The following is a 26,242-nucleotide window of genomic DNA, read 5'->3' on the forward strand; positions in this document are numbered from 1 at the left end:
ACTAAAACTATCCATGTCAAATATTTAGACTGCCCTCTGTTCCATTTGCCATGGGGTGCTGCTGGTGCAAGCCATGCCTGACTAGATAATAGGTTTAGCTGAATCACCTATTCCGTTCGAAAAGTGGAAGGTAAGATGGGTCAGTACTGTCTAAGGAGTATCTTGCACAGACATATTTTATGCCCTTAACTCCCTGCCAGTTTCAGGATGAAGTTTGAGAATGGTGGGTTTAGCAACAACCTGTGGTAGGAAATGTGCAATATATAGTTGGTATGGCTGAAACCAGGCCACAGCAGTATGCATGAGAGATAAGGCTGTGGGACCCAAATGCAGGATATTGTATCATCTCACTGGCTCATGTCTCAAGGAAAGGTCTATTCTATGCATGAAGCAGAATGGGGTGGTAGAATCCCCCAGGTAATAGAATGGATCACACTACTCCAGGTAGCTGGTAAGGGATGACATTTTTAATGGTTTCCTATATTACCATACAGGGATAATTCTAGCCTAATTTTCTCCTTGCATAGAGCTACTTTGATGCACGCATTTTAAAAAAAGAGTCTTTTATCTCATTCTGCTGCATGTGTGCAGCTGAAGTAGCAGAAAGGGAATACTCGCTTAAGAAGCTGTGAACAGTTCCACAGACCACACCTTGTTCACCTAGTCTCAATGAAGCAAAAGGATGTTCAACTTTCTGTGAACCTTGCCCTTGATTCAAATATTCTCTTTTTTGATAATTTATAACCAAACATTTATAATTTATTACTATAAATTGTATAGTAATTGGTAGGCAAGGTTAATATCTGCTCTAATACACAGAAGCAGGGATGGCTCTATCATGAGTCAGTGTGGTGATGTGGCCCATCTTAGATGGCAGATTTGGGAATACCATGTTGGCATGAACATGTCGATCATTAAGGGCCTATCCAACTTTCCAGCCCTGATGCAGCTGCAATGCAGCCCTGAGGTAAGGTTATGAAATGTTTCTTCACTTAAGAAGGCCTCTGTGACTCTCCCCCACCACCACAGGATGCAGCGCACACCCTGTTGGCATGGCAGCATTGATGCTAGAAAGTTGAATAAGATTTGGCCCTTAGTTTATGTTCTGTTTTTATCAATATAGGAGAGGGCATCATTTGGATTTTCAACAATAAACACTAAAATGTGTTGAGGCATCTCCAGTGTGATTTTTGCTCTGATTAATGTACTGTGTTTACAAATGCATAACCACTGAGGGCTATGTCCAAGGCCTTGTTATGTCAACTACATCTTCATATCCACACCATTACAGAACTATGAATGAGGCACTTTGGGACCTGATAGAAAAGACGGCTTTACTCAGAACATGCGCTTTACTGATTCATTACCTGTCTTGAAAGAACCGACGAAATCCAAATGCAATCAGCTTGAAAACAGATTCCATGACAAAGATGACAGTGAAGATGTAATTGCAAATCTTCAGTGCTTCATCCAGAACCTGAAACCAGAGACAACTTTGCATTACTGCTGCTATCTGTGGAGGCTTTGGCTGTCAACAATTACCTGCCTTTTTGCCTTCAACAGTGGACATGCTTTCTTCAATAAAGGAAACAATGGAACTCCAGAATGCTCTCCTTGCAGGGATGAAAGTTTGTCACACTGCTGTGTAGAGTCAATGCAGTGGAGATGAGAAGGGCAGAAGTTAGGCTCTGCCATTCCCCATGATACCTCCACAAGGAGGACAGTTCATAGTTGGACCAGAGCTGGGCTCCTGTACCTGGATAGATTTCATGGCATCTGAATGGGAGGTCATCTGCACTAATGCCTCAGTGCTGTCCTTCAGCACCAGAGAAAATGACTTTGTTCTTGTTTGAGCACATACTTGCATTTCACCAGAGCCATTAAGAACTGTATTGAATATTGCAAACATTTAAAAAGATAATTTTATATTATTGTGGGAATTAAGATTGTGGAGAGAGAAAAAAAGGGTTAGCCGAGATATGTCACCCGAGGAAGTACTCTGAAGGATGTACTTTTTCCTAGAAGGAAAACAGAATTCCCTGTGTATTCCACAGTCATTGGGTTTTCCTATTTTCCACTTGTTGCTGCTCTAGTTCTTAGTTGTCAATTTCAGCTCATTTCTATCCTTATCTTTGCTTCTTGTTTTTAGAATGACGCCCCTAGACACCTGACATTCCTAGATCACAGCTTGTTCCTCTGTGGCATCCAGGAGGTAAGATAATGATTCACGGGGAGACCCAGTTTGATATTTTTATCCTCCTGGATGTAACAGAGGAACAAGCTATGATCTAGGACTGTCAGGCGTCCAGGAATAATAATAATAATAATAATAATAATAATAACTTTATTTTTACCCCGCCTTTCTCCCCGAAAGGACTCAAGGCGGCTTACAACATATTAAAAACATAATTTAAAAAACAAATAAAAACATATTAACACATCATAAAAAAAACAGCAGTCAGAGTAAAAAATAGGTAAAAAGAGCATAGAGCAGCAGCAAGTCATAAAAGAATCAGGCCTGTAAAAAATATTAAAAGATGTTAAAAAGATGTTAAAAGGCCGAGAACTCAGAAGGCTTGTTTAAACAGAAGGGTCTTCAGGCCTCGCCGAAAGGTCTCAAGAGAGGGAGCCATTCTTAAGTCAAGGGGAAGGGAGCTCCATAGCGTTGGTGCCACTACTGAGAAGGCCCTATTTCTTGCAGCCGCCCCACGTATCTCCCTAGGCGGCGGCACTTGTAAAAAGGCCTTCTCTGATGACCTAAGAGGACGAGCCGGATTGTACGGGAGTAGGCGATCTCTAAGATACCCTGGCCCAGAGCAGTATAGGGCTTTAAAGGTCAATACCAGCACCTTGAACTGGGCCCGGAAACGAATGGGCAGGAGAGTCATTCCAAAAGCAAGACGCAAAGGTAAGGATAGGAATAAGCTGAAATTAACAATTGCAGACTGAGGACTTCAGCAGGAACAAGTGGGAACTTAGGAGAAATTCAAGGCCTTTGTCCATCCTCAGTTGCTTTTCCTACCCTCTGGCCTTTTGCTTCTGGCCTGTCCAGGCCTGCCCTGGACCTCCCTATTATAGCTGGTCCCAGCACATGTCAAGGCATGACAGTTGCTTACACTGAGATCTCAGCCCTGATAAACAGTGAAAAACTTAAATTTAGTTTATTATACTGTGAAACTTGAACATCCCCCTTCCTTCAAGTGTCCTGAAGTTTGCAAGGATGTAATAATGGAGCAGTACAAAATTCAAAATTATTGAGTTTGATACACTGGATGATTGCCTATATAGATTGCTTGACTCCAATTCCAGAAAACCATTACTAAAAGATTGGCCTCAGGTGACCTGGTCATGTACTTGGGTGTCTTTGGCTAATCTCCTTTGCCTTCTTATTAGCAAGAAACAAAATGCTACTCAGAAATTTGATGAGTAGATGTTTTGCTACTATAATGACTTTCTGCTTCTCTAAGCCAATAATTCTAAACTTTCCTTTGCCATTCCATTAGGCAGAGGGCCAGAGAAGTGCCTTCCCCATGTGTAGTCTTCAGTGGGCGCACATATTTTCTGTAATAAGAGTTCATTCCAGGCAAGGGGAGGGAACAGAGAGGGAGGGGGATGGGACTGGTGGAGCTCCTCTCCACTGGATTCTGAGCCCCGTGTGGGTCCGTGAGGTCTGACACGAGACTCTCCGATTCTGCGGCAGCTCCAGAGCTGCCAAAGAATCAAATAATCCCATTGCAGGGCTGCTTTCCTTCCCTGAGGGAAGGGAATGAAAGCCCCTTCCCCGGAGGAGCCGAAGGCAGATGCCTGGTTGCGTGACGGATACTGCGGCAGCCATTTTGGTGCTTTGGCAGCCCCGCCTGCCAGGCAGCTCAGGATTGGGCTGTTAGACTGGCCAAGTTAGCATCACATGTTGGTTGCAAAAGAAACCATTATGGTCTAACTACAGGCCAAGGGGAAGCTGGCAGAATTAGCTAATCGCCTGTGTAAAGCCGCAGCAATAAAGTTGTCCTGCTCCGGTTCATAATAAGCACTTGCCACTGAGCAACCCTTATGTCAGCTGCAGATGGGAACACAACTAATGATGTATTTCAGCACAAAGTAATTGGATCATATAGCAAGCTCTTCAAAATATTTACAAGATGAACCGGCAACCTGGGTCACACATGCCTCTTGTAAACATGGTATTTTCTCCCACTCTCTCTTTTAAATTGTTTTGTATATAGACACTCCAAGTACCACTAGTCTCAATGACTATTTCACCTTTGGTTTTGTATTGCATTCATTCCTCCTCAAAATGTTAGTCACTGAATAAAACTAAGTACAGAACACAAATTGGCAGCCTTTCCGTATCTGTCATAAGCAAGTGATTTGGCAGTTCAACGTAAGTGGTTATGATTATAATTTGAATGTGATCCTAAATACAGGAGTTGGAATGCCAATATACTGGGGACCTGCTGCTTAGCCAACTTGCTGAGTCACCACTGCAAAAATATAAAGAGGCAGTCAGATGTTAGTTCAGCTAAATAATAAACCTATTAGGGTGCAGAATGGATTGGGCAGTCATTTAATGCACTAAAGTTGAGTTTAATTTGTTGTTTTGAATTGTATTTGATTGCCGTTGATTTTGTTTTGCATTTGTTTTGCATTTTGACAACAGAATTATTGTTCCGTTTTACTATATGCTGACTTAAACATACATTTATTTTATTTATTTTTTGCATTTTTATACCGCCCTGCCTCGAAAGAGCTCAGGGCGGTCTACACAGCTGCTCCCCTCCTTTTGTCCTCACAACAACCCTGTGAGGTAGGTGAGCTGAGAGAAAGTGACTGGCTCAAGGTCACCCAGGATGCTTCATGGCTGAGGTGGGATTCACACCTGGATCTACCAGGTCTAAGTCCACCTCCCAAACCACTACACCACCCTGGCTCTCTCCAGGATGCATCAAAAGGTAGGATATAAATTTAGAAAAATAAGAAATCATTAAAACCATTTAAAAATAATTTCAAAGCCCATGTAACACACAAACATAATGCTAACATTGTAAGCAAGTAACAGCAAATTCAAATCACTTCAACATCCCATTTTCCTGGGAGTAAGTCCCATTGAACACAATGGGATTTCTGAGAAGGCATGAATAGGATTTTACTATTACTCCCAGGTAAACATGTATAGGAATTGCGTATATTTTTTTAAAACGTTTTTATTTAATTTTTTCTTACAAAGAATAAAATAGATTCACATTTTATAAGGAGATTCACCATCAGAGGAAAAAAAAAAGAAAAAAAGATTAACGTGTCTACTGCATTACACTAATACTGCACAAGAAAATGAGTTTGCTAGATTCATCCAAGGGTTCATCTAGTTCAGGACTGTGCATCCAGTGGGAGGGGGGAGATGTTTCTGGAAAGCTTACAAGTAGGACATGAATGATGAACAGCCCTGCCTCACTGGTTGCCCCTCTTCCCCAGAGGGCAGCTAGGGAGGGGGGAAAGGAAAAAGAGAGAGGAAGGACTGGGAACATAAATATGGCAGGGGGAGAGGAGGGGCAGAGTACCAAGGGAAAAAGAAAATTCTACCAAGTGCAGTGCCAAAACTGAGTACTGTACTGTACTAAATGGGAAAATCATGTTTCCTGCAATGACTAGACATTGTCTTGTACCTGCCAGGTTTCTTGAGTCCTTGCCACCAATAAATGACAAAAACAGCATCCACATAAGGTCATCAGGTCTAGTCTTTCCTCTGGAAACTTTAGGTTGATGTGCACGTTTTGTCTGAAGCCAGTGTGCCCTGGACTTTACAACTCACATTCAGGAAAGTGAATGGAGTATAATCTTGCTAGACTTTTACCAAATCTATCTTGGCAGAAGTGAAAAGGGATAAAGCCTCTGTGTGATCTGGGAAGACAGTTACTTTCACTAGAAGTTTGCAAAGAATAACAAGGCTCCCATGGGAAAGAATTTCCCACTGAGATTAGTTTGCAAGGGAAAAAAGATCCAATTTCTAGAAGACCCTTAAATTAGCACTCTGCTCAATTGTCATGCTAGACACTTTTGTGGAAAATAATGATGCAAATGAAGGTAGTAAATCTACTGAAAATTTAATGGAAGGAAGTTCTTTACCTGTATTTGCAAAAGAAGAGGTCTTGGGTTTCTAATAAATTACACAAATGGAGTGTTTGATGATCAGAACCACTTCTGACATTACGAAATTCCTACAGAAAGCCCTTCTGTGTAAAATTTAACTAGTTACACGTGCATTGATGGCAATACAGTATCCAACAATTCTACACAAGTGAACATGTGCTGGGAAGTTCCACTTGGGTATGACTTCTCTAGACATGTAAGCGCAGCATTTTACACACATGTGTGACCAAGCCAGGATGTTCAGTGACAGGTGAAGACTTTTTTCTGTTAGACCAACTGGAAAACAGCATTAGGGTCCAACCCCAAACAACATTTTAGAGCTGATGGCAGCTGTGCCAATGGGGCATGCGCTGCATCCTGTGGTGTGTAGGCAGTCAAGAAAGGTAAGGGAACATTTGTTCCTCAGGGCTGCATTGTGTCTACATCAATGCTGGAAAGTTTAGATAAGATTGGGCTGTAACTCATATACTATCCAATTTTCCAGTACTGATTCAGCCATGCCAATGGGCTGTGCACCGCATTCTGTGGTGGTGAGGGCAGCCATGGAAGCCTTCTCAAGGTAAGGGAATGTTTATTCCCTTATCTCAGGGTTGCATTGATGCTGGAAAGTTGGATAGGATTGGGCCCTTAATGTGGTTGTGCAAAGCTTACTGGTTCTGTCTTCAGAGCTCCAAAGGTTTTTGGAAAGCATGAGATGAACTTAAATTAATTAAATAAAACAGCGTACTCTGATGCTAACAAATTAGATGACATTGACAGAAACATTGCCAACGTTATCCATGCTCTGATAACATCCCATTTGGATTATTGCCATGTGTTGCACGTGGAGTTACTTTTGAAGCTTGCTCTGCAACTGCAACTGGTTCAAAATACAGTCGCTGGATTACTGACTGAGAACCCAATTCTGAGCTGCCCGGGCATGCAGCTGTGGCAACACAGAAAACGGCTGCTGCTGTATCTAGCACATCTAAGGCAGCCACGGGCAGTAGAAGGGGGCTTTTGTCCCCTTCCCCCGAGTAAAGGCAGTAGCTCTGCAATGGGGCTACTCGATTCACCACCAACCAAAAGGTCGGTCGTGCGGTAAAAGCCTCTGTGTCAGGCGCCAAGCCTGACACGGAGGCTCAGGATCTGGTGAAGCATCGCTCCACCGGTCCTGCCTCCCTCCCTCTCTGCTCCCTCCTTCCGCCACAGCTCCCCCTGCCCTCTCCCCGCTTCCCACTTCCTCATCATGCCTCCTCCCTGCCCTCAACCTGCCCTCTGCCTGCCTCCCCCTCCCCAGAATGCCTCCTCCCTGCCTCCCCTCATGCCCCCTCTTTCCTCTCCGCTGCTCAGTGGTCCTTGCGACCACCAAGCGCGGAGGCCGGGTGCCCAGCCAGCGCTGGGCTAGCACAGGCGTGCTGGCGGTAAACTGGTGCATGGAGCTCAGGATTGGGCTCTGAGTTCCCAGAGCTCCTCAGGGTGAGAGAAACACATCTCACCAGTTTTAAAAGAACAACAAAGGCTCCTGGTCCATGCCTAAGCAAAATTCAGTGAGATGGTTCTAACTTTTAAAAGCCTAAACCCTTGGTTCTCAAACTGCTCAGGAGTTTGAGAACCGAGGTAAGTGTAAGTGTGTGTGGGGATAGGGCAAAGGCAGCAGCACAATCCCTAGAATTATGTCACTGCCAGAGCTGATCAGGGGTGATTTTTCACTTACCTGAGCTAGCTCCTGTCTTCTGGGGGTGTGGGGAGCCCTGCAGAAGCCTCTGCAGGGCTCCTGAAGCCACTAAAAAAGTGAAACAAAAAACATTTGGAACCCAATTCTTGTTTTCGTTCGGAAAATAGTGAAGGGGGTTCCGATTGCATTTTTTTAACTTTAGACTTCTGCAGGGCTCCCCACACCTCCAGGAGTCAAGAGCTGTCGCAGGTCAGCGAAAATCACCCCCAATCAGCCCCAGCAGCAGCATAATCCCCAGGATCGTGCTGCTGCCTTCCCTGCCCCCACCCCTTAAGGCAGTGGTTCTCGAACTTTTCCAGACCGAGGCTCCCCTGATCCTTGTAGCCATTGGCCAGGGCTCCCCATTACATCACCTCACCTCAGTTACCCCCAAAATGGGGTTGAAGGTGTTATAATTATACACTAGAAAAAAAACAGCTGCCAGCACTCTGAGGCTGACCTGGTTAGGATTGTGCCCTGAGTTTGTTAGCAGCACACCCAGAGGGTTCGGGAAAGGGAGGGGGGAAGTGATGAATTTGCTGGGGGAGGGGAAGACTTTGTTTTGTGTGTATCTGCTAATTGCAAACCGAGACCTAGAGACTGATTGGCTGCAATCCTAACCTCACTTTCCTGGGAGTAAGTCCCATTGAACACAATAGGACTTACTTCTGAGTAGACCTAGCTAGGATTGTGCCTTTTGTCTTACAATAGCAGCCAACAGAGTACCCCCCCCCCCAAAAAAAGGAGGCAGGAGGAAAAAGGGGGGTGGCTGAAAAGGAATGGGTATTTTTATTTTTTAATCAATTTTTGGAGACAAAACGACCAAGAGTGGCTTTTTTTTCTTTTTTGAAGGGAGAAGAAAAAGAGAAAGGTGAAGATCTGTGGTTGAACTGACACAGAGCCCAAGCCTATGTAGGTCTACTCAGCGGTAAGTCCCATTTGAGTCAATGGGGTTTACTCCCAGGAAAGTGTGGAAAGGATTGCAGCCACACAAGCAAGATTACAACTCACCCCAAAGTAGATGGTAGATGGGGGCTGCTAACACAAATACACCCCAACATGCAGGTGCCACCCCTATTCCCCCCAGGCAAGATGGAGGAATGCAGGCTGTGGCATTTGGACACCCCCTTCCACTAAGAGCAGGCTGGGCTCCCTCCTTCCCAAGTGGAGGAAAGCGCTCCGCTGCCTGTACTTACTAGTGGAGCTCTCTCTAGGTCAGGCTTCCCTCCCAGTTTGAAGCCTGGTAGGAGCGCGCCCTGTGCTGATGAGATGCAGCACCTCTGCAGCTGCCCAGCCAGCCATCTCTCCCACCTTCCCCCACCCTGTTTCACACGCTGCCCCACCCACCTCATTCACAGCGGAGGAAAAGCAGCAAGTCAGCAGACAGCAGGTGCAGCTGAGCTGAGCAGCACAGCTACAGCCACCTCTCTCCCCAGATGCCTCACTAGGGGGCTAGCCATGCCTCCCTAGGGAGCCGGGACGAACAGATTGAATACCTCAGCCTTAAGGGGACAGAGGCAGAGCTTCTCAGGCTGGGGCATTGCAATTCCCCACTTTGAGAACCTCTGGCCTAAATGAATTGGGCCCCACATGACAATAGTCACCTTCTCCCACATCATAGGCCCTTCTCCTGAACCTGCAGCTGCCATCAGAGTTGAGGCAAGTGGTAACCAGAGATAAAGATTTTTGATTTTTGGAAATATGATTTCCAGTCATATTTAAGTAGACTCACACAAAAACAGCCATTGCTGGAGAGGAATATTTTCATCTACATCAATAGTCACTCCCAGCCAGTTCAAAGAAGCCTAGATGGCTACTGCAGTATTATTTTGCAACACTTTAGATGTGGCTCTCCCTTGCTGGAGTGGGCACGTCTGTTGCCATTGAATAATTAACTTTAATAACTGATATTTGTTTATCACTCGCTAGGTCCTGGTGTACATATGAGAAGACCCGTTGGAGGCAAGGTGGATTACAGGGAGGTAAGTAAAAATGGGCCACCTGGTTGCCCTCCCCCAACAGCATGCTCACAACAGCATGCAGCACATGCTCTGTTGGTGCCACTGCATTATGTATGCTGGTGGGGGATAGCATTGGGCTGCCTATTCTATTCAAATTACACAGCCTTTAACATTGAACTGTTCTAATTAAAACACAAACAGAGGAGCAGGATGGAACACCGCTGTCATGTCCCAGAAAGACAAAGCAGAAAGAAAAAGATGCTGATACCAAACTGTTGGTTTCTCTCCATCTCGCCCCAGGATAAAAGCCACCTGTAGATGTTCTTTAAAAAAACAAAAATCCAAATTGTGTGTTGGTGAAAAGATATTCAATGAATCTGTTCCAGGTAAGCAAGTGCCTCCCTCCCTCCCTCAGCATCCAAAGGATCAATCAGACTGATGAACTTGGTAACATGATTAATGCATTTTTGTTTCAGTTTCAACCATGCTTTTCTATTAATAGCGCATTCCTTGTTTTGAGGATAAGGTTTGCCAGACTAGTATTTACCAACTTTATCCTACCTTGGGCTGCTGGTAGTGCTCCATGGCCATGGTGATGACATTGAGCCCAATCACACCTGTGATGAATAGATCCAGATAATGGGTGGTGCACATCTGGTGAATCAAAAGTCGGAACCGGGAGTAATCAGAATAGTAGGGTTTACACTGTGCTTCTGGAAAGGAAAAGAGCAGAGGAGCAGATCAAGTAATTTCTCCCTGTCCATTCAGCACTGGCTCTCAGTATTGGTTGATACAATCAATCAAGTTCAATATAAAAAGCCCTTCAATATAAAAAAAGGTGATTACATGTTATCATAACTAATGCATAGCAAGGCCACAAATTCATGTCTCTGTTTCAGCAGCTGCAAATGGAACATGCGCAACAACAGCAGCAACAGCAGCAGCAGCCAGGATTCCAGGATTAGAGGTAAGGTGAGTATTCAGCATGGAATCATTTCAGAATCCAAGATAATTTTTTTGGGGTGCAGATTGCTGCTTCAATATCTTACACACTCCTTTTAATTTATGCAAAAGAAAACATACAAAAAACCCCTATCAGAATCTGAAGAACATGGTCTATGATTTTAAGGTTTGTGTTAAACAGTGGCTTAAAACATGTTTAAAGGAGGCTTATCCCCAGTGAGTGGGTGCTTAGTGGGGTGACTAGTCTTGGGGTAGGCTGGCGACAGGATGGAAAGGTTTTTGACAGGAGGTGCAGAGCATTTCAACACATTTTTAAAAGGATTCCCATCATAGTTTGAGTAGCAGGGCCAGCAGATCCATGAGGCCAACCAAAGGGGCCACCTCAGGCAGCAGTCTGGGGTGGAGGCACCCAAGTTGGGTGCCAACTTGCCTCCGCTGCTTCTCCTTTCCATAATCCTCGGACTGGAAAAGGAAGAGGGAGACAGAGAAGAAATGTGGAGGGGAGAAGAGGGAGAAAAATGGAGAGAGAGAGAAGCAGCGTAAGGCACATCATCAGGTAAGGGCGGGCAGCATTAGGCATGCCACCTCAGGTGTCACAAGCTCTTGGGCTGGCTCTCTTGAGAAGTGCAGATGTTCTCCTGTACAGTACCTAGTTAAACTTGAAGCAAGGCACATTCTCTACTATTTAGTTATGCGCTCAGCATCTACAGGAGCATAAGTAGTTGAAAGAGTGACAGGAGGGGTTTCCAATTCAGGCAGAGAATGGCAGGAAGATTTCAGCAGATGGGCAAGCAACTTAGCATCTTAAGGCAAAAAAAGAAGCTCAGGAAAATAAATGACTTAAATTAGTGGGGTTATTTGAAGATGCAGACATGAACTCATATTGTAGCATTTCAAAGTAGGGGCACCCCAGGTTGTCAGTGCAATGAAAACAATTTATGAAATACTATAGGTGATTGCTCAGTCAGAATGTGTGTCGAGGAAATAAATGATCTTCCATTTGTGTGTGATTGCCAAAATGCAAATGTCCCTGTTAGTTCCCTATGTTTGGCTGCATCACTTACTCTTTAGATCCCAAATAGTCCAGCAGATAAAACTCATTTACTCACCTAATCTCTAATGAGGAAATGCCAAGTCTGAGTCTATAATTCAGGGCAATTTTCAAAGAGGCATTATAATGGAGCATAAAATGAAAAAGACTGCCTTGAAGATGGCGGAGTATAATATTATGCCCATAAATTGGTGATCAACTGATTATGAAAACTAGAGCCAAGAGAACTGAATGGTGTGATATTTACTCAAAACAAATACAGGATTTGATGTATTGGATTCAATAGAAATTCGAGTAGAAAGAAGTAAGGATATTAGTGATCGTGAAGAAGCTTTAATTGTTTAGAAGCATACAGTTTCCCTGCAACTGTATATAAAACTTGTTTCTCTGATAGTAAAAATTGCAATACCTTATACCCAATTCAGGCATTTACCCTGCTGGCCAATCCTTTTGCATGGTGGAGGAAAAGGCATACGGTCCTCCCTTTTGCCATGCACCTGAAGAAATATGGTGCCATGTGATGGCACAAGCATCTAAGGGCTCAAATTTGTGGAAACCCAGCCCCCCATTTCTTGAGATGAATTGGGGCCTCATTCATGTTGGTTTGGCAAAAAGACCCAAGACACACATTATTATTATTATTATTATTATTATTATTATTATTATTATTATTATTATTATTATTATTATTATTATTATTATTAACAGTATTTATATACTGCTTTTCAATTAAAAGTTCACAAAGCATTCTCAACCACTGTGCCATGGCACACTGGGATGTAGCAAATGGTCCACAGATGTGACACAAGGAGGAAGTTCATTTATTAGTAGAGCTATCAGGGGATGTGAGCCCCCTGCTGACAGTGAAGTGTACCTTGTCAATTATCCAAAAACTGATGGTGTGCCTTGATAATTTTAGTGCCTTGTCAGCAGTGAGATGATAAAGGTTGAAAATTACTGCATTATGCTTTGTGGTGGAGGAAGGGATTCTATAGGACAGGCTTTGCACATCAAGGAATCAGTATCAATTTTCAAGTGGCTACTGAAAGCTATCCTGGAGATCTTAACAGGGTCTAATGCAGCCATTTTCAACCACTGTGCTGTGGCACACCGGTGTGCAGCGAGTGGTCTACAGGTGTGCCACAGGAATTTGGGGGAAGCTCATTTATTAATAGGGCCAATGGGAGATGTGAACCCCCACTAGCAGCATGGTGTGCCTTGTCAATTGTCCAAAACCTGGTGGTCTGCCTTGACAATTTTAGTGCCTTGTCAGTGTGCCGTGAGATGAAAAAGGTTGAAAATCACTGGTCTAATGGAATTGCCAGCATTACATCATGCTGAGAAAAAAAATTTCTAGGAATAGCTTCAGTCAGAGTTGGCAGCCCTCTGTGGAGGCTCAAGTCACACAGTAGCTATGTGGTAAAAGAGGGCAGCAGGGCAGGATCCCATATCTTCAGCACATTCCAGAATCAGCCAGCTGAGTAACTTTTTGAACTGGTTTAGCGTGCTTATGAATTCTTGTTTTGTGATATGAAGCATCCAGATCCCTCCCCTGCCCCCCCCAACACCATGACATTCAATCATTCAGCAACTTATCCTGTGGTCCAGGTGATCCCTAAAGTACTTCACATTAGTACTTGCATTTCAAGCCACCAGTCTATAGGTAATCTGACCTTGAATGCCAATGCAAAATACTGGAACTCTACACAATGAATTTTGATGATGAATTTATTCAGCACTTCTAAAATCAACAACAACAACAAGATAGATGGGTTGGTAGCTAGGTTGATTCGTGTCTTTCGTCAAAGTTCATGAATTCTGCATAAATCTCCATAAAAAATGAGATTATCTTGATGGCATTATGCAAAATTATGAATAGGAAATTAACTAAAATGTTTGAATATAATTAAGTTATGAACGGGGGCCCTGGTTATGAAGCAAGTTACAATTTCAAAGCAAAACCTCATTCTAATTTGCTGATCTCTTATTGTTCAATGCTTATCCATAATTCACGTTCAAGCAGTAAAATGTCACCATTTCTGCCTTTTGTTTGGGGGGATTTATTTATGAATAATTGCACTGGAATTCAAGGGTTCAGCTATGACTGGCAGATTAATTCCAAACCTCACACAATAACAAAAGAGGCTGTTCATATAGCAGGGGTTTTCAGAGATTGCCCAATGTTACCTGCATAGCAACAAAGCATGTGTGGCAGCATAACCTTAAAAGCAGGGTTGCTCATTTTCCATAAAGTGTACTGTGGGTGAAGACAGATGTAATATTTAAAGAGAAGCCACAGGTTTCTCCACTAGATCAGTGTATGCTCAGTTTTTTCTTAGCTTCACAATTTGTGTGACAGATACACATTGAGCAACGGTGCACTATCAGTTTTGCTCCTCTTGACATGCTCCTGTCACTCTGCTCACGTTTATTCTTTTCAAAATTCCATATGTACGTTTTCTTGTTTTTACAGTCATCTTTTGTCATATTAGTAAAGGAAGCATTTTTAAAACTATTGTAAAATTACTCTGGCAATTTTGGAGGGAGTGAGATGTCTTGGTGATGGAATGGATACTGGCCAACTGGTGATATTCACAACCAACTTCTGCTGCAAATGTGCAGAACTGTTCTCCTTGCCTCCCCTCCTCAGAGTTCAAGTGAATGAGAAGCGGTGTTCTCAAACGGGCCACACTGGTGTACAAATGTTAACTCTGCCTTCACCCTATGTTTGCAATGCTTTTTCTTAGGTATCTGCTTGGTGAGGGTGGAAAATCTTTTTGATTCTCCAGATACACATCAATTTCCATCTCTTTCACCAATTTTAAAATTGAGGTCTGATTTATTGTCAGTGATCTTAACAGTTTAGTATTTAGTGCCAGTAACTCCTAATATGGAGCTGTGCCAGCCCTGCTTCTAAAACCTGCTAACCACTAGTTTTCCCATGCTCAGCATGCTGGTCATGCATATTAGTGGAAATTACAGCTATTACCTTGAAATGAACCACAAACAGTAACATTATGCTTCCTGTGGGCTTCAGATTAACAGCTACTGCATTTAGGTGGGCAGGGAACATTCTTTATGAATAAAAGCACTGTTTAGCTGGCTCATGTTATAGAGAAGCATTTATGATTGCTTATCAGTATTGGTATTAAGGCATTCAAATGTCTTATCTGGACCTGAAGTCCGTGCCCCCTGTGAAACAGCGTTATTTGTACTTGTAAATACGTAAGAGGTATCAACATCTTGGGAAATACAGACATCTGTTCAAGTCCAGGTGATGAGTCATTACACAAAATAACACAAGACCACAAATACTGCTACAATACACTGAGTCAAGAACAATAAGAACTCCAAAATTAGTCAGGGAGATACTGGAAAGATTGGGATCGGATCCTGACACTGAGAGCACCAATTCTGTGTATGTATGAATATGTGTGTGAGAGAGAAAGAGAAAGAAGGGAGGAAGATGGTAGAAGAACGCAAGAAAACTGGGAGATACAGCAAAAACACACAACCAAACACCAAGCACTGAAATAAGACAGGTTCTAAATCAAGCAGCTTCACTAGAACTCAGTGGAAAAGGGCAAGAACTCAGGAGAGAATTTATTAATTTAGATCCATTCCAATTCAATCAGAAAATAGAAGCCAGACAACTGAAAGTGCTTTAGAAGTGCTATCAGTCATTTAAGCACAGTAGCTATTAATCAGACACCCTCTTATACTGATGATAGTAAGAGAGCTGGTAGCCACTAAAGACATTTCCATCTTCCCTCCTATGGTCACTTGAATGACAATATGTATGGTTAAAAAGCAATATCTATCCTGGGGAAGGTGGAAACATGATAGAGATGACTGGATATCATCTAGGTTAGAGCACACCATGCATACCATGTCTGAGTGATACTACTCATACAAACACAATAATAACAATAACAATTTCTCTTAGAATGATTGACAACCTCATGGAGTAAACATGTCAACTGAGAGTACCCTTTATTGGTCACAATTTAGGCAGGACATAGCCTGAAGGAGGGAAAGCATATTCCTGATTCCCTGCCAGTGTTTTGGAATGAAGTGAAGTGGTGTGGCAGCTGTAACCAGCTGTCTAATAGTGTTGGCATTTACATATTGTGCTGAATGGCATCTGAAGTGGCAAGCACTGCCTTCTGTTTGCACAAATAAGGGGCTGAATGCTCCCTTAAACCTTCATACAGTGTATGAGAGAGGTCAGGGATGCAGCATTCCTGAAGCAGCTGGATTTACAAACTGTCCAGAGAATTCAAAGTTCAAAGTGATGTGCATGGCAGTAACGTTGACATTTAAACAAGTAGTTTTATTAGTTTTTTTTAGTGAATGGCATTTGTGAAAAGCAAAACAGAAAATGGTCAAATTATTCCCACTGAGAGTTTCCCCACTATGACAGACAGCAGGTCCAAAAATAAAAATTCTACTCTGTATCAGTAAACCTCACAGACAGACAATATAAACAGATAGCACATTTTACTTTCACTCTGTAAGTTTTGTGAATGCCAAGGAAGACAGTCATCCTGGGTTTTTCAGTTGTGGATTGCTCATCAGGTTACAAGAAGTTTCTGAGTATGGCATCATTATCAATTTCCTAACATCATGTATGCTTAAAACATTTTAAGAGTCTGTCTCTGTACTTTCACTTTCACATCAAGGAGCATTCTGCTACAGTGAATAATGTTTGTACCACTTTGAGGCAACAACAAGGGAAACACAAAGCACAGGTCTGAAAACCAGATATTTAAAAGGGGCAAGTGATGAGGCTCTTTGAGCCTGCACTAGAGAACGGTCAATTTGGGACAAGCCCAAAGCAATCAGAACAAACACAAACACCCAGATGTATGGCTAAAATGTTAATGTGATCAAGATGATTACTTAACCACATTCAAATTACAAGTCTTAGGAGATATTCCTCTAGCCCTTCCCCAAGAGGAGAGTCAGGACTAGTCTCCCAGTCAAAACAGAGAGTATGAATGCGTGAATGTAAGGAAATGAACACATGGCTTGAAAATGTTAAGGAGATTCAGGATTCATTAAAGCATGCTGGGTCATTTTTAGTCAAATCTTTGCCCATTAGAACCACCCTTTTGATTTATTTCTCTGTAACACACATGGTTGTTGTTTTTTTAACATTAGCGGTATTCTTAGAATCACATCTCAAATAAACTTTGTACCTGTCAGGGGTTGTGTTAATCAACACAATCCTTCAACAGGCATTATATTCACTTGGCCTCTGGCACCATAAAATAATTGACCAACTTGGAAAAGTATCCCTACTAATTTGCTGTAGGCTGTTGGCATTAATTTGTCAAATGTCGGCAAGGTTTTTTGGCTTTCCAAAGCTGCAACACTGGGTGGTACTATCTATTGGCTTATACAGTAGTCCAATAGCTGATCAAATGTTCAGCAATGACTAGGAAGTCTTCCTACAGTATCCACTAATGAAGATTGAAAAGTTGTTGGAATTCACACACATAATTGCATCTAGCCTGCTTCCACAAATGCACTCTCTTGCTGGAAGAATCTTAACAGCCAATGAGAATATCAACAGTTGTACATGGAGCAACGATGTGGCCTTGAGCTGAAAATGAAATAAAGACACAGCTTCTGTTTTGATATTTTAAAATAGTACATTAGAAGGCAGTGTCCTTAACTAACAGCCCAATCCACCAGGGCTGCAGTACCACTGTCTGGTGCACTGCCCTGGCAACAGCTGTCACAAAAGTGCTGTAATGCACTTTGTGGCTACTAGAAGAGGCAGGTGCCAGTGCAGACACAAACTCAAGCGGATACTGGGCTTCTGTGCCCAGAAAGGCTCTGGGAGTCTACAGTGGTAAGTTTGCCAGCTAGTGGTTTGGAGGTGTTCCGGGGGAGGGCCAGAAGGGTGTGGATGGATGAAGAGGGTCTAAGAGGGGAAAGGAACTGCAGCTGAGGCTGCTATAGGATCCTATCCTCAATCCCAGGCCGGATCCTTAACCCTAAGCAAGGCCTGAAGCTGTGCCTAATGAAGTAATGGGCAGGAGGTCTGGTCTAGAGGGTAGAGCCTCCGTCTGCCTGAAGATAACATCCACAAGGTCGCCAGTTCGAGGCCAACGGCACAGTGCGACCTTGAAGCAGCTGACAAGCTGAAGCCGAGCTATTCCATCTGCTCTGAGCGTGGGAGGATGGAGGCCAGAATGTGAAGCCAGATCGGAATGAAACACCTGAATGTAGTGGTTCTTGAAAGAAAGAACCTTCTTTCAAATTGTAAAAATCCCTATTTAATAAGGGATTTAAATAAAAGCCTGCCTATGTAAACCGCCTTGAATAAAGTCTTGAATAAAGACCAAGAAAGGCGGTATATAAATACCTGTTGTTGTGTTATTGTAATGGGAAACATTTTGTTGATCTTTATAGAACTAGGTCAAAACTATAGCTCTTACTTGGACTACATGCCTAACTGCTTCATGTTGGGACAAATAGGACCTAATCCACAAGACTACGTTATTGTGCTGAAAACAGCACAATGACTCACTTTCCCTCTAATCTGCTAGTATGTGCCAACCAAAAGTAATGGCTAGCTGCTAAGTCAAGCCAAAATTTTTAGATCCACAATTATACAACTGATCACATAGCTGAAATGCAGGCTACAGCCACAGGGTTAGTTCCTACACACAATCAGGCTCTTGACCCAGGCATTTTCCAAAAATCTCTTCCTGAACGCAGCAAAAGGACAAAGGGGTCTGATGATATTATAATTAAAAAAAACTTTCAAAGGAAATGGATTAAAAAACATAATATTAAAAATTAAACATGTCAGCGGTAAGTCAAGCTTGTGGATGTTTCAGCGTAAAGGAAAGTATGAAAACAACATGCGTGAAACATGGAGCAAGCAGATAAAGACCTCCCACCACACACAGTCTAGCAAGACGCCTCACAGCACTAGTGGCCAGCCGTTAAGTTACACAGCACTGCCATTCACGTGAGACAAAGACGGCAAGGACTCCCCAAGTACCTGGCTCTGCACTGGCTGAGCTCTCCATTATTACATCATCCAGCATTAGATCTAGAAGAACGAAAGGGCATTAAGTCACCCAGTAAGACGGACAGCAAATCCTTTATTCCACCTTCAGTGCTTCATTCACTATCACTGTGGTAATGCAAACCCAAAACTCCATCTGTCTAACAGGGATTCCACACAAATATATCCACAAGTTTCAATATATGACGCTTGTATTTCTTTAGGTGCTTATACAGAAGTAACATGTAGTATAGTAGTTCCCACAGGGGAGTTGGGAACCTCCTAACTGTTTGCAGAGGAGGGGCATGAAAATGACACGATCCCCAGGACTGTACGGCTGCCAGGGATTTTTTAGTACTTACCTCTGCCAGGGTGGGCCTCCTGGAAGGTGCGGGGAGCCAGCAGAAAGTGTAAAAAAAGCTACTGGAAGCCACTTCCAGTTTTCAATTGTGAAACTGGAAGTGGCTTCTGACGGCTTTTTTTCACACTTTTGGAGCTTGGAGAGTCCTGCAGGGGCATCCACGGGCTCCCTGCCCCCCCAGGTGGCCTGCCCTGTCAGAGGTGAGTACTAAAAAGCCTCTTCGTCCCTGGCAATGGCATGATCCTGGAAACTGCGTTGCTGCCACCTGCAGGGCACTCCCCTTAAGGGGGAATGCCCTGCTTCTGGTTTTCCTGACGGGTCATGAACAACTAATTTGGGAACACTGGTGTAGTAGATTGTATCCAACTCCACTCTAGGGGAAGCAGGAAGTTTTTGTTTTCTGTTTTGCCACCGTACTGATCATCTTCATACAAGCATTCAAGCCTGTAGGCAAGGTCTAGGTGGTTGAGATACATTTATAAGATATACCCTGCATTTTAATTTAAAGGTCTCAAGATTATTGTTGATGGCATGATAAAATTATATACTAATACCATTTGATATTCTAATAGGAATAATAATAGTGACAGACTGGGATTGAGAAAGTGATTTTAGACTAGCCCTACTATTTCACCCAAAGGAATTTTTGACACCCACTCCCCCAAACAGCAGGCCCATGTGCCTCACAAAAGCTGTTTCTGCATATCTTCTCAGTTTCCAAAGTTTTGGAATGGAATGATGGCTGCTACTTGAGAAACAGTTTACTGCTTAAATGCACCAAAGTGAATGGATCTTTATATCCTAAGCACATTTCTCTCCACTATGAGATAATAGCAGACAACCAAGAGCAAACGTATCTTCTCTCTTAAACCAGCGGCCCTTTGATGGGATGTTTCAGCAGAATACTTTAGGATTATATTGAATGATAAACAGCACCAAGAAAAGGGAATCTCCCAATCCAACCATAAGTCATGCCTTCTCTGTTCCCAAATAGAACACTACTAAAGTTATCAGCAAGACATCTGGGATATCTTACATCAGAAAGGAATACAAGCATAGTTTCAAAAGAAGCACAGGATGAGCCAAAGCTCTAATTCTTCAAACTATTTGGTCCAAAAGACTTTCCTCCAAATTCTATTAATTTCAATGTGACTATAGTTGAACAAGCCTGGAATAACTAAAGAGTCATGTGGTCAGTACTAGGCCCAGGGCAGCATAATATAGAAAACTTTTGTTCCAATTTCATGCCATGTGTGATATGTAAAAACTGAATAAAATGGGCGGGAAGATTTTGGATAGTGCAGTCTTCATGCTACCTACCCCAGAGCCATTTCACTGCTTCAGCTGATGAAGTACTGTATAATCAATGAATTATTCAGAACAAAGTGCTTAAATACTGCATTCATCAGGCAGAACATCACATTACACACAAATGTGTGCAATAAGATCCAAGCAAATGCTTGTATGGGGGAGGGAATTGTATGCATAAGGGAAGAGGGTGCTTATTACTTCATCTGCTCATTGCTTTTCTCCTTCAATCCCTCTCTGTAATAAGATGTTTTCTTCTCTCAAGGTTCTGTAAGAGTGTGCGAGTAAACATGATAAACTAGTTGAAGCAGAAAAGCAGCTCTTAGGGAATAGCTAAGCACTCCCAACCACTGCTTCTTCCTTTCAAATGGTCCAAAAGCTGCTTTTCCCTAATAGAAGCGTCCAGTGCTAAGTAAAAGGGACATCATGCTTGTAAAGGGACATCTTGCTTGTAAATGGATACACATTTGAACCAGGTAATCAGTCTAACATACTTTAATTGAATGTGACTCTATGGAAGCTCTATTCATTGACAAGCCTGTTTCTTTCTCCTCCAAAGGATATTTTCTTTGCAGCAACATCTCACTTGTCAGTAGAAAATTGGCTTATATCCTCTTCTTTATTGTTTTAAACTTGCCCATTTCATGGAATTTATTTTCACTGGCATATGTTTGATATTTTAATTAATTGTGCAATGCTATGCAACTCTACTTAGAAGTATTCTCTGGGATTTACTCTTAGGTAGGTAACTACAGGATTGCAGCTTAAACAGCCTTAAATAATTAAATTTATTTGAGCAATATTTTTAAACTTGAGAAGTAAAATATTAGCTTTCCCAAGTGGTTTCTTGAAAAAGTAACAATTACAGCCAATATAAAATTAATTTCTAAGGCATTATTAATTGTCAATGAGAACTCAGATTAAGTGAAAGCTTTCAGAATGTTTCAGTTGGGGAAGAAACAATTAAGTCCCCAGCAAATTTGCTGGAGGCCGTTTTTAATGAGGCTCATTAGTGGGGATCATAACCATGAGGTTTGTGAATGATGCTTAGAGTGTTATAATAGTCTATACTAATTCCCTAAATCTTTAAATTTTTTTTCGGTATCAGGAAGGAAGCTGAAGGTGCATCATTTAGAGTGCAATCCTATGTCTGTCTATGCAGTAGTAAGTCCCATTGTATTAAATGGGACTTATTCTCAGGAAAGTGTGTATAGGATTGCAGCCTTAGTTACAGTTTTATTTAACTTGCAAAAAGTCTATTTACACTCATAATAATAGTGCTAGATTAATGTATGATAATTACAGCATCTAAAAATATATGCGTTCTTAACATATCTATCTAGATATGTATCTGTGCCAGTGTTTCCCAAACTGTGAGTTGGGACCCACTGATGGGTCGCAACCTGATTTTCGGTGGGTCATCAAATGGTGATGGAAAGATCAGATAACTAATTGCTTCAACTCTGAAGTTATTCAAAAATCAGATGCTGTAGCTGCTAATTACCCTGCAAAGACCTCAGCTCCTGCAGTTTGCAAGTAAGTTTAAATATAGGGAGATGAATGTTTGAGGGTCTTTTTTTTTTGTTATTATAAATAAATAAATAAATAAATATTTCTTTTTAGAACTCTTTTTTTAAAGTTTGGTAAATCGAGGTGGGTCCCTATAGAGTGTCATTTTAAAAAGTTGGTCCCAGTGCTAAAAAGTTTGGGAACCACTGATCTATGCATTATGTATTCATCAGTGTGACCAGGGCTTTTTTTGTAATGGAACGCACCGGAATGGCGTTCCGGCACCTTTTTTTCCCCCTCCTCTCTGCCCCCACCTTTTCCCCCCCTGCCTGCACCATCCTGCCCCCTTTTTTCCCTCCTCCTTGCCCCCACCTTTTTTCCCCTGCCTGCACCACCCTGCTCCGCACTGCTGGCTAGGGAGGGATTCGAACCTCCAACCTTGTGCTCCACAGCCCAGCACTCTCTCCATTGGGCTATAGGAAAGCCTATTGTTAAAGTGTTCAGAACTAATATATAAGGTATTCAGCCCAGCTGGTGGCTATCAGTGCCTCAAGTATTAGTTCCAAACAGTTTGAGCGTAAGAGCTCTGGTGGCTCAATGGCTAAACTGCAGGTCTAGGGGTTCAAATCCCAGTGAGGAATAATATTAATATATATATATATATATATATATATATATATATATATATATATATATATATATATATGTATATATATTTTAAGGTGGGAAGGTGCTCCATGGCTGCAAAATATAAAGGTTGGTTGCTAGTTGCCAAAAGGGGGGCCAGTTGAGGCTGCAAAACTCCTCAAAGTTCAGTCCCAGGCAGGCTCTTTTTTGAACTTTTTTTTTAAAGTCCCAGGTAGGACTTAACCCACAGCCTCCAGCAGGGGGCTCACTCCAGGAGCTTAACTGTGGGTTAAGTCCTAACTGGAACTTAAAAAGAAAAAGTTCAAAAAAGAGCCTGCCTGGGACTGAACTTTGAGGAGTTTTGCAGCCTCAACTGGCCCCCCCTTTTGGCAACTAGCAACCAACCTTTATATTTTGCAGCCATGGAGCACCTTCCCACCTAAAAAAAATTATTCCTCATAGGGATTTGAACCCCAAGCCTCTGGCTCCACAGACCTGCAGTTTAGCCATTGAGCCACCAGAGCTCTTAGGCTCAAAGTTTGGAACTAACACTTGAAGCACTGATGGCCACCAGCTGGGCTCAAGACTTTATATATTTGTTCTGAACACTTTAACTACTGTATAGGCTTTCCTATAGCCCAATGGAGAAAGTTTCCTATAGCCCAATGGAGCACCTCCCCACCTAAAAAAAATGGGGTGTTTCACTCCAGCTGTGGCAGGAGTGCTTTTGCTATCAGGGAGCTCACACGGGATGCGCGTGCGTGTGCGTGCGTGCGCGTGTATAAAAAATGGTTTAAAAATAAATAAATAAAAAGTTGTGAGTTCCTTCACCTATTTTTTTTACAAAAAAAGCACTGAGTGTGGCTCCTGTTGATCCCTAATGGAACACCTTTTGTGAAGTATCCAACACAAGGAGAAAGTTGCCTTGGCATACGCTTCTGACACTGAGGACCAAGAGGAGCACAGGAAAGATGGAAAATGTAATGTTATAGGGATTAGCAGGAAGGCTGGGCAACAGGCAGTGAACAGGTCAGTTAGGACAGTGCATAGTAGCAGCAGCCAGTAAGGTCTAGGACTGAAGCTCTTTGACAGGGATAAAGGAAGATAAGTATGGGGGGTTGGTTGGAAAGGTGAAGTGCAATTTTATTATTCTACATAGTGTGCTGCTAGCAATGCTTAGGCCACAGTTCTGCGAGAGACTCCATGGGAGTTCTCATGGCTTTGCACATGTCCTTCAATATTCAAAATTTACTTTCCTTTAAGAAGGAACTCTTTTTCAGGAGAGTGTATAAGCTGCCTCTTAAAACCTCCCTAGGGACTGTTCTTGTTTCTTGGTTGCCTCTTTCATAGCAAAATATACATTTGATTAAAAACTTTGTACTGGTTGGGAAATTTGAGTCTTCACTTTGAAAAGGGTGGATCTTCCTGCTCTCATTCTGTGCCAAAGTCCACTAGGTTTTGTATGAGTTGTGCTCCTCCTCGCTACACTTTCAGCTGTCTCCCAGTCTAACACATCTGCAGATGCGATGCCAGCAAAACAGTCACACTGCTGTTTTTCACTGACATAGTACCAGTAGATATGCTACTCTAAATACCTGGAAATAAGCCCTCCGATAAAATGCATTTCACCTCACAAGTAATTGGAAATTTTTTTTTTCTATCGTTCTCTGTAATTTTTTGTTTTGCACTCTTATCTATACTCTGGAAATACCTTTTCCCAGCAAAAAAACTTCAAGTTTAGAATGAATTGTTCATATTCAGGTGACATTATTCCTGCCAGGAGGGTGGGCAGGAAAACAACTTGAGTTGCAAATGTCTTGGCCATGTCTTTTTAAAGTGCTAACTGACTTGGGACATACAATGTATTGGCCAACTCCAGCGAGAAATTGTTACCCCTGAGGGATAAGACTTATCAGGATGGGACAGGATGGGATGTGGTACATGGGCTACCAAGGGAGAATGATTGGTGGACATCGTCCCCCCCCACGCACACATTTTGCATGAATGAAGGCCTTCTATTTGCACAAAGACAACTTAGGATACAACCCACTGGAAGGAACCTGAAAAATGGAGGTTGCTGCCTCAAACCCTGCACCCAGCACAAAAGGAACTAACTGCAATTCTGAGGTACAAGGCCTTAAAAGATCTAGGAAATAGCTATGTAATCACTGAGGGGAAGTTGGAGCATTTATCCCAAAATTTTCTTTGCCGTCTTTGACTTGGTAGCTTGTAACATATAACTCTTTTTTGCATGTTTTTTTCAATTTAGCATAAGCAAAAACACAAAGAAAAATTCCACTTGAATGATTTTATTTTTCATGCAGCACAATCCTAACTTGCACTGAAACAGGCAAGCCAGGAGGCTTGTGCTGTATCCAGCGCGAGATAGGGCACCAAAGTGGTTCAGCCAAAAGTAAGGGGAAACTCTTCCCCTTACTCCCAGGTAAGCCACTGCAAACCCTATGGGTCTCCTTGGACTTGCACCATCTCAAGAGGTGGCACAAATACAAGGAGAGCATAGTGGCTTGAAGTTGCTCCATATTGCTTGGGAATGGGAGTCAAGATACAGCATAGCAGCCAGATCGAAGCCCCACCTCCTGCTCCCCGTCTGCCCCCAGGACATGCTTTATGGCACGTTTGTGATCCTCCTAGGCCTAACTCCCAGCCTATCCAGTCTCCCAGCCTATCCCAGCTTCCTAGGCCTATCCTCCCAGCCTAACTCATGGTTAGGATTGTGCCATTAGTCTCAGTTAAACAGCCACCTGTACCTGTATGAGCACTGGGGGGCACCATGCATACAAAATTCCATAGGCATTGGCACAGAAAAATAATACTGTATGTGCAATCACCCTTACACACATGGAAAACCCTTTCTATATAATGTTTACACACTCTTTGATATATAAATCAGCATACCCATGTCTTGAAAAAACAGTATCAGTTCTGATATATTTTGAAAAAACAGCAACTTCATTGCTCATAATGGATCTCTCTTATTTCAGAACTCTACAATTCCACAAAACTCCACAGTGTCAGAACGACCCTTGCTGCTAAACTTTTAATCTGGGATCTCTACTTTCAGGTAAACACAGTTTAAACATATTGCATTCAAATTTTAAAAGTACTTAAGTAGATATGAGTTGACTTTAATGATATAATTCTTTAATCATGGTCACAATAGGGAAAGACACCAGAGATTTTAGTAACAGTTAAGTTTGTTAAACAACCACAACCACAACAACGATGAGAGATTCCTACAGATTTACTGATGCCAGTCCAAAAAGGGGTGAGAAATATATGAAAAAGGAAATGGGGAGGGGGAGCCGAAGAACACTTAGTGATGTATGTAGTAAGAGTGATAATATGAATGCATGGGCGTGAAAAGAATATCAAGCAAAATAGAAGGCATGCAAGATGGAGAAGAGTACCTCTGACCTGTGACCTCTGACCTGAGTGTTATTTCCTGCTTTTCCAATCAAACAGAAACTGAGGTTAAAAAAGACAGTATGTCAAATTTCTCAGGTTTCACATAAGTCTAATATGGCTATAAAATAATAAAAATATTATTCTACGCGCTCCATCCAGTTTTTGTGTC

General features: G+C 42.4%; 1 protein-coding gene across 1 annotated transcript in view; it reads right to left on the bottom strand.

Annotated features, from left to right (window-relative positions):
* CACNA1G (calcium voltage-gated channel subunit alpha1 G) overlaps positions 1-26,242 on the bottom strand; it is a 221,334-nt gene that overhangs the window by 41,502 nt on the left and 153,590 nt on the right. Inside the window, exons 25-26 of the mRNA XM_066614932.1 lie at positions 10,363-10,514; positions 1,368-1,477 (exon numbers count right to left, since the gene is read on the bottom strand). Of these exons, the coding sequence (XP_066471029.1) occupies positions 1,368-1,477; positions 10,363-10,514 (262 nt within the window). The remainder of the gene's footprint in view (positions 1-1,367; positions 1,478-10,362; positions 10,515-26,242) is intronic.

This window comes from Tiliqua scincoides, chromosome 2 (assembly GCF_035046505.1).
Source record: "Tiliqua scincoides isolate rTilSci1 chromosome 2, rTilSci1.hap2, whole genome shotgun sequence".
NCBI classification, from domain to species: domain Eukaryota; kingdom Metazoa; phylum Chordata; class Lepidosauria; order Squamata; family Scincidae; genus Tiliqua; species Tiliqua scincoides.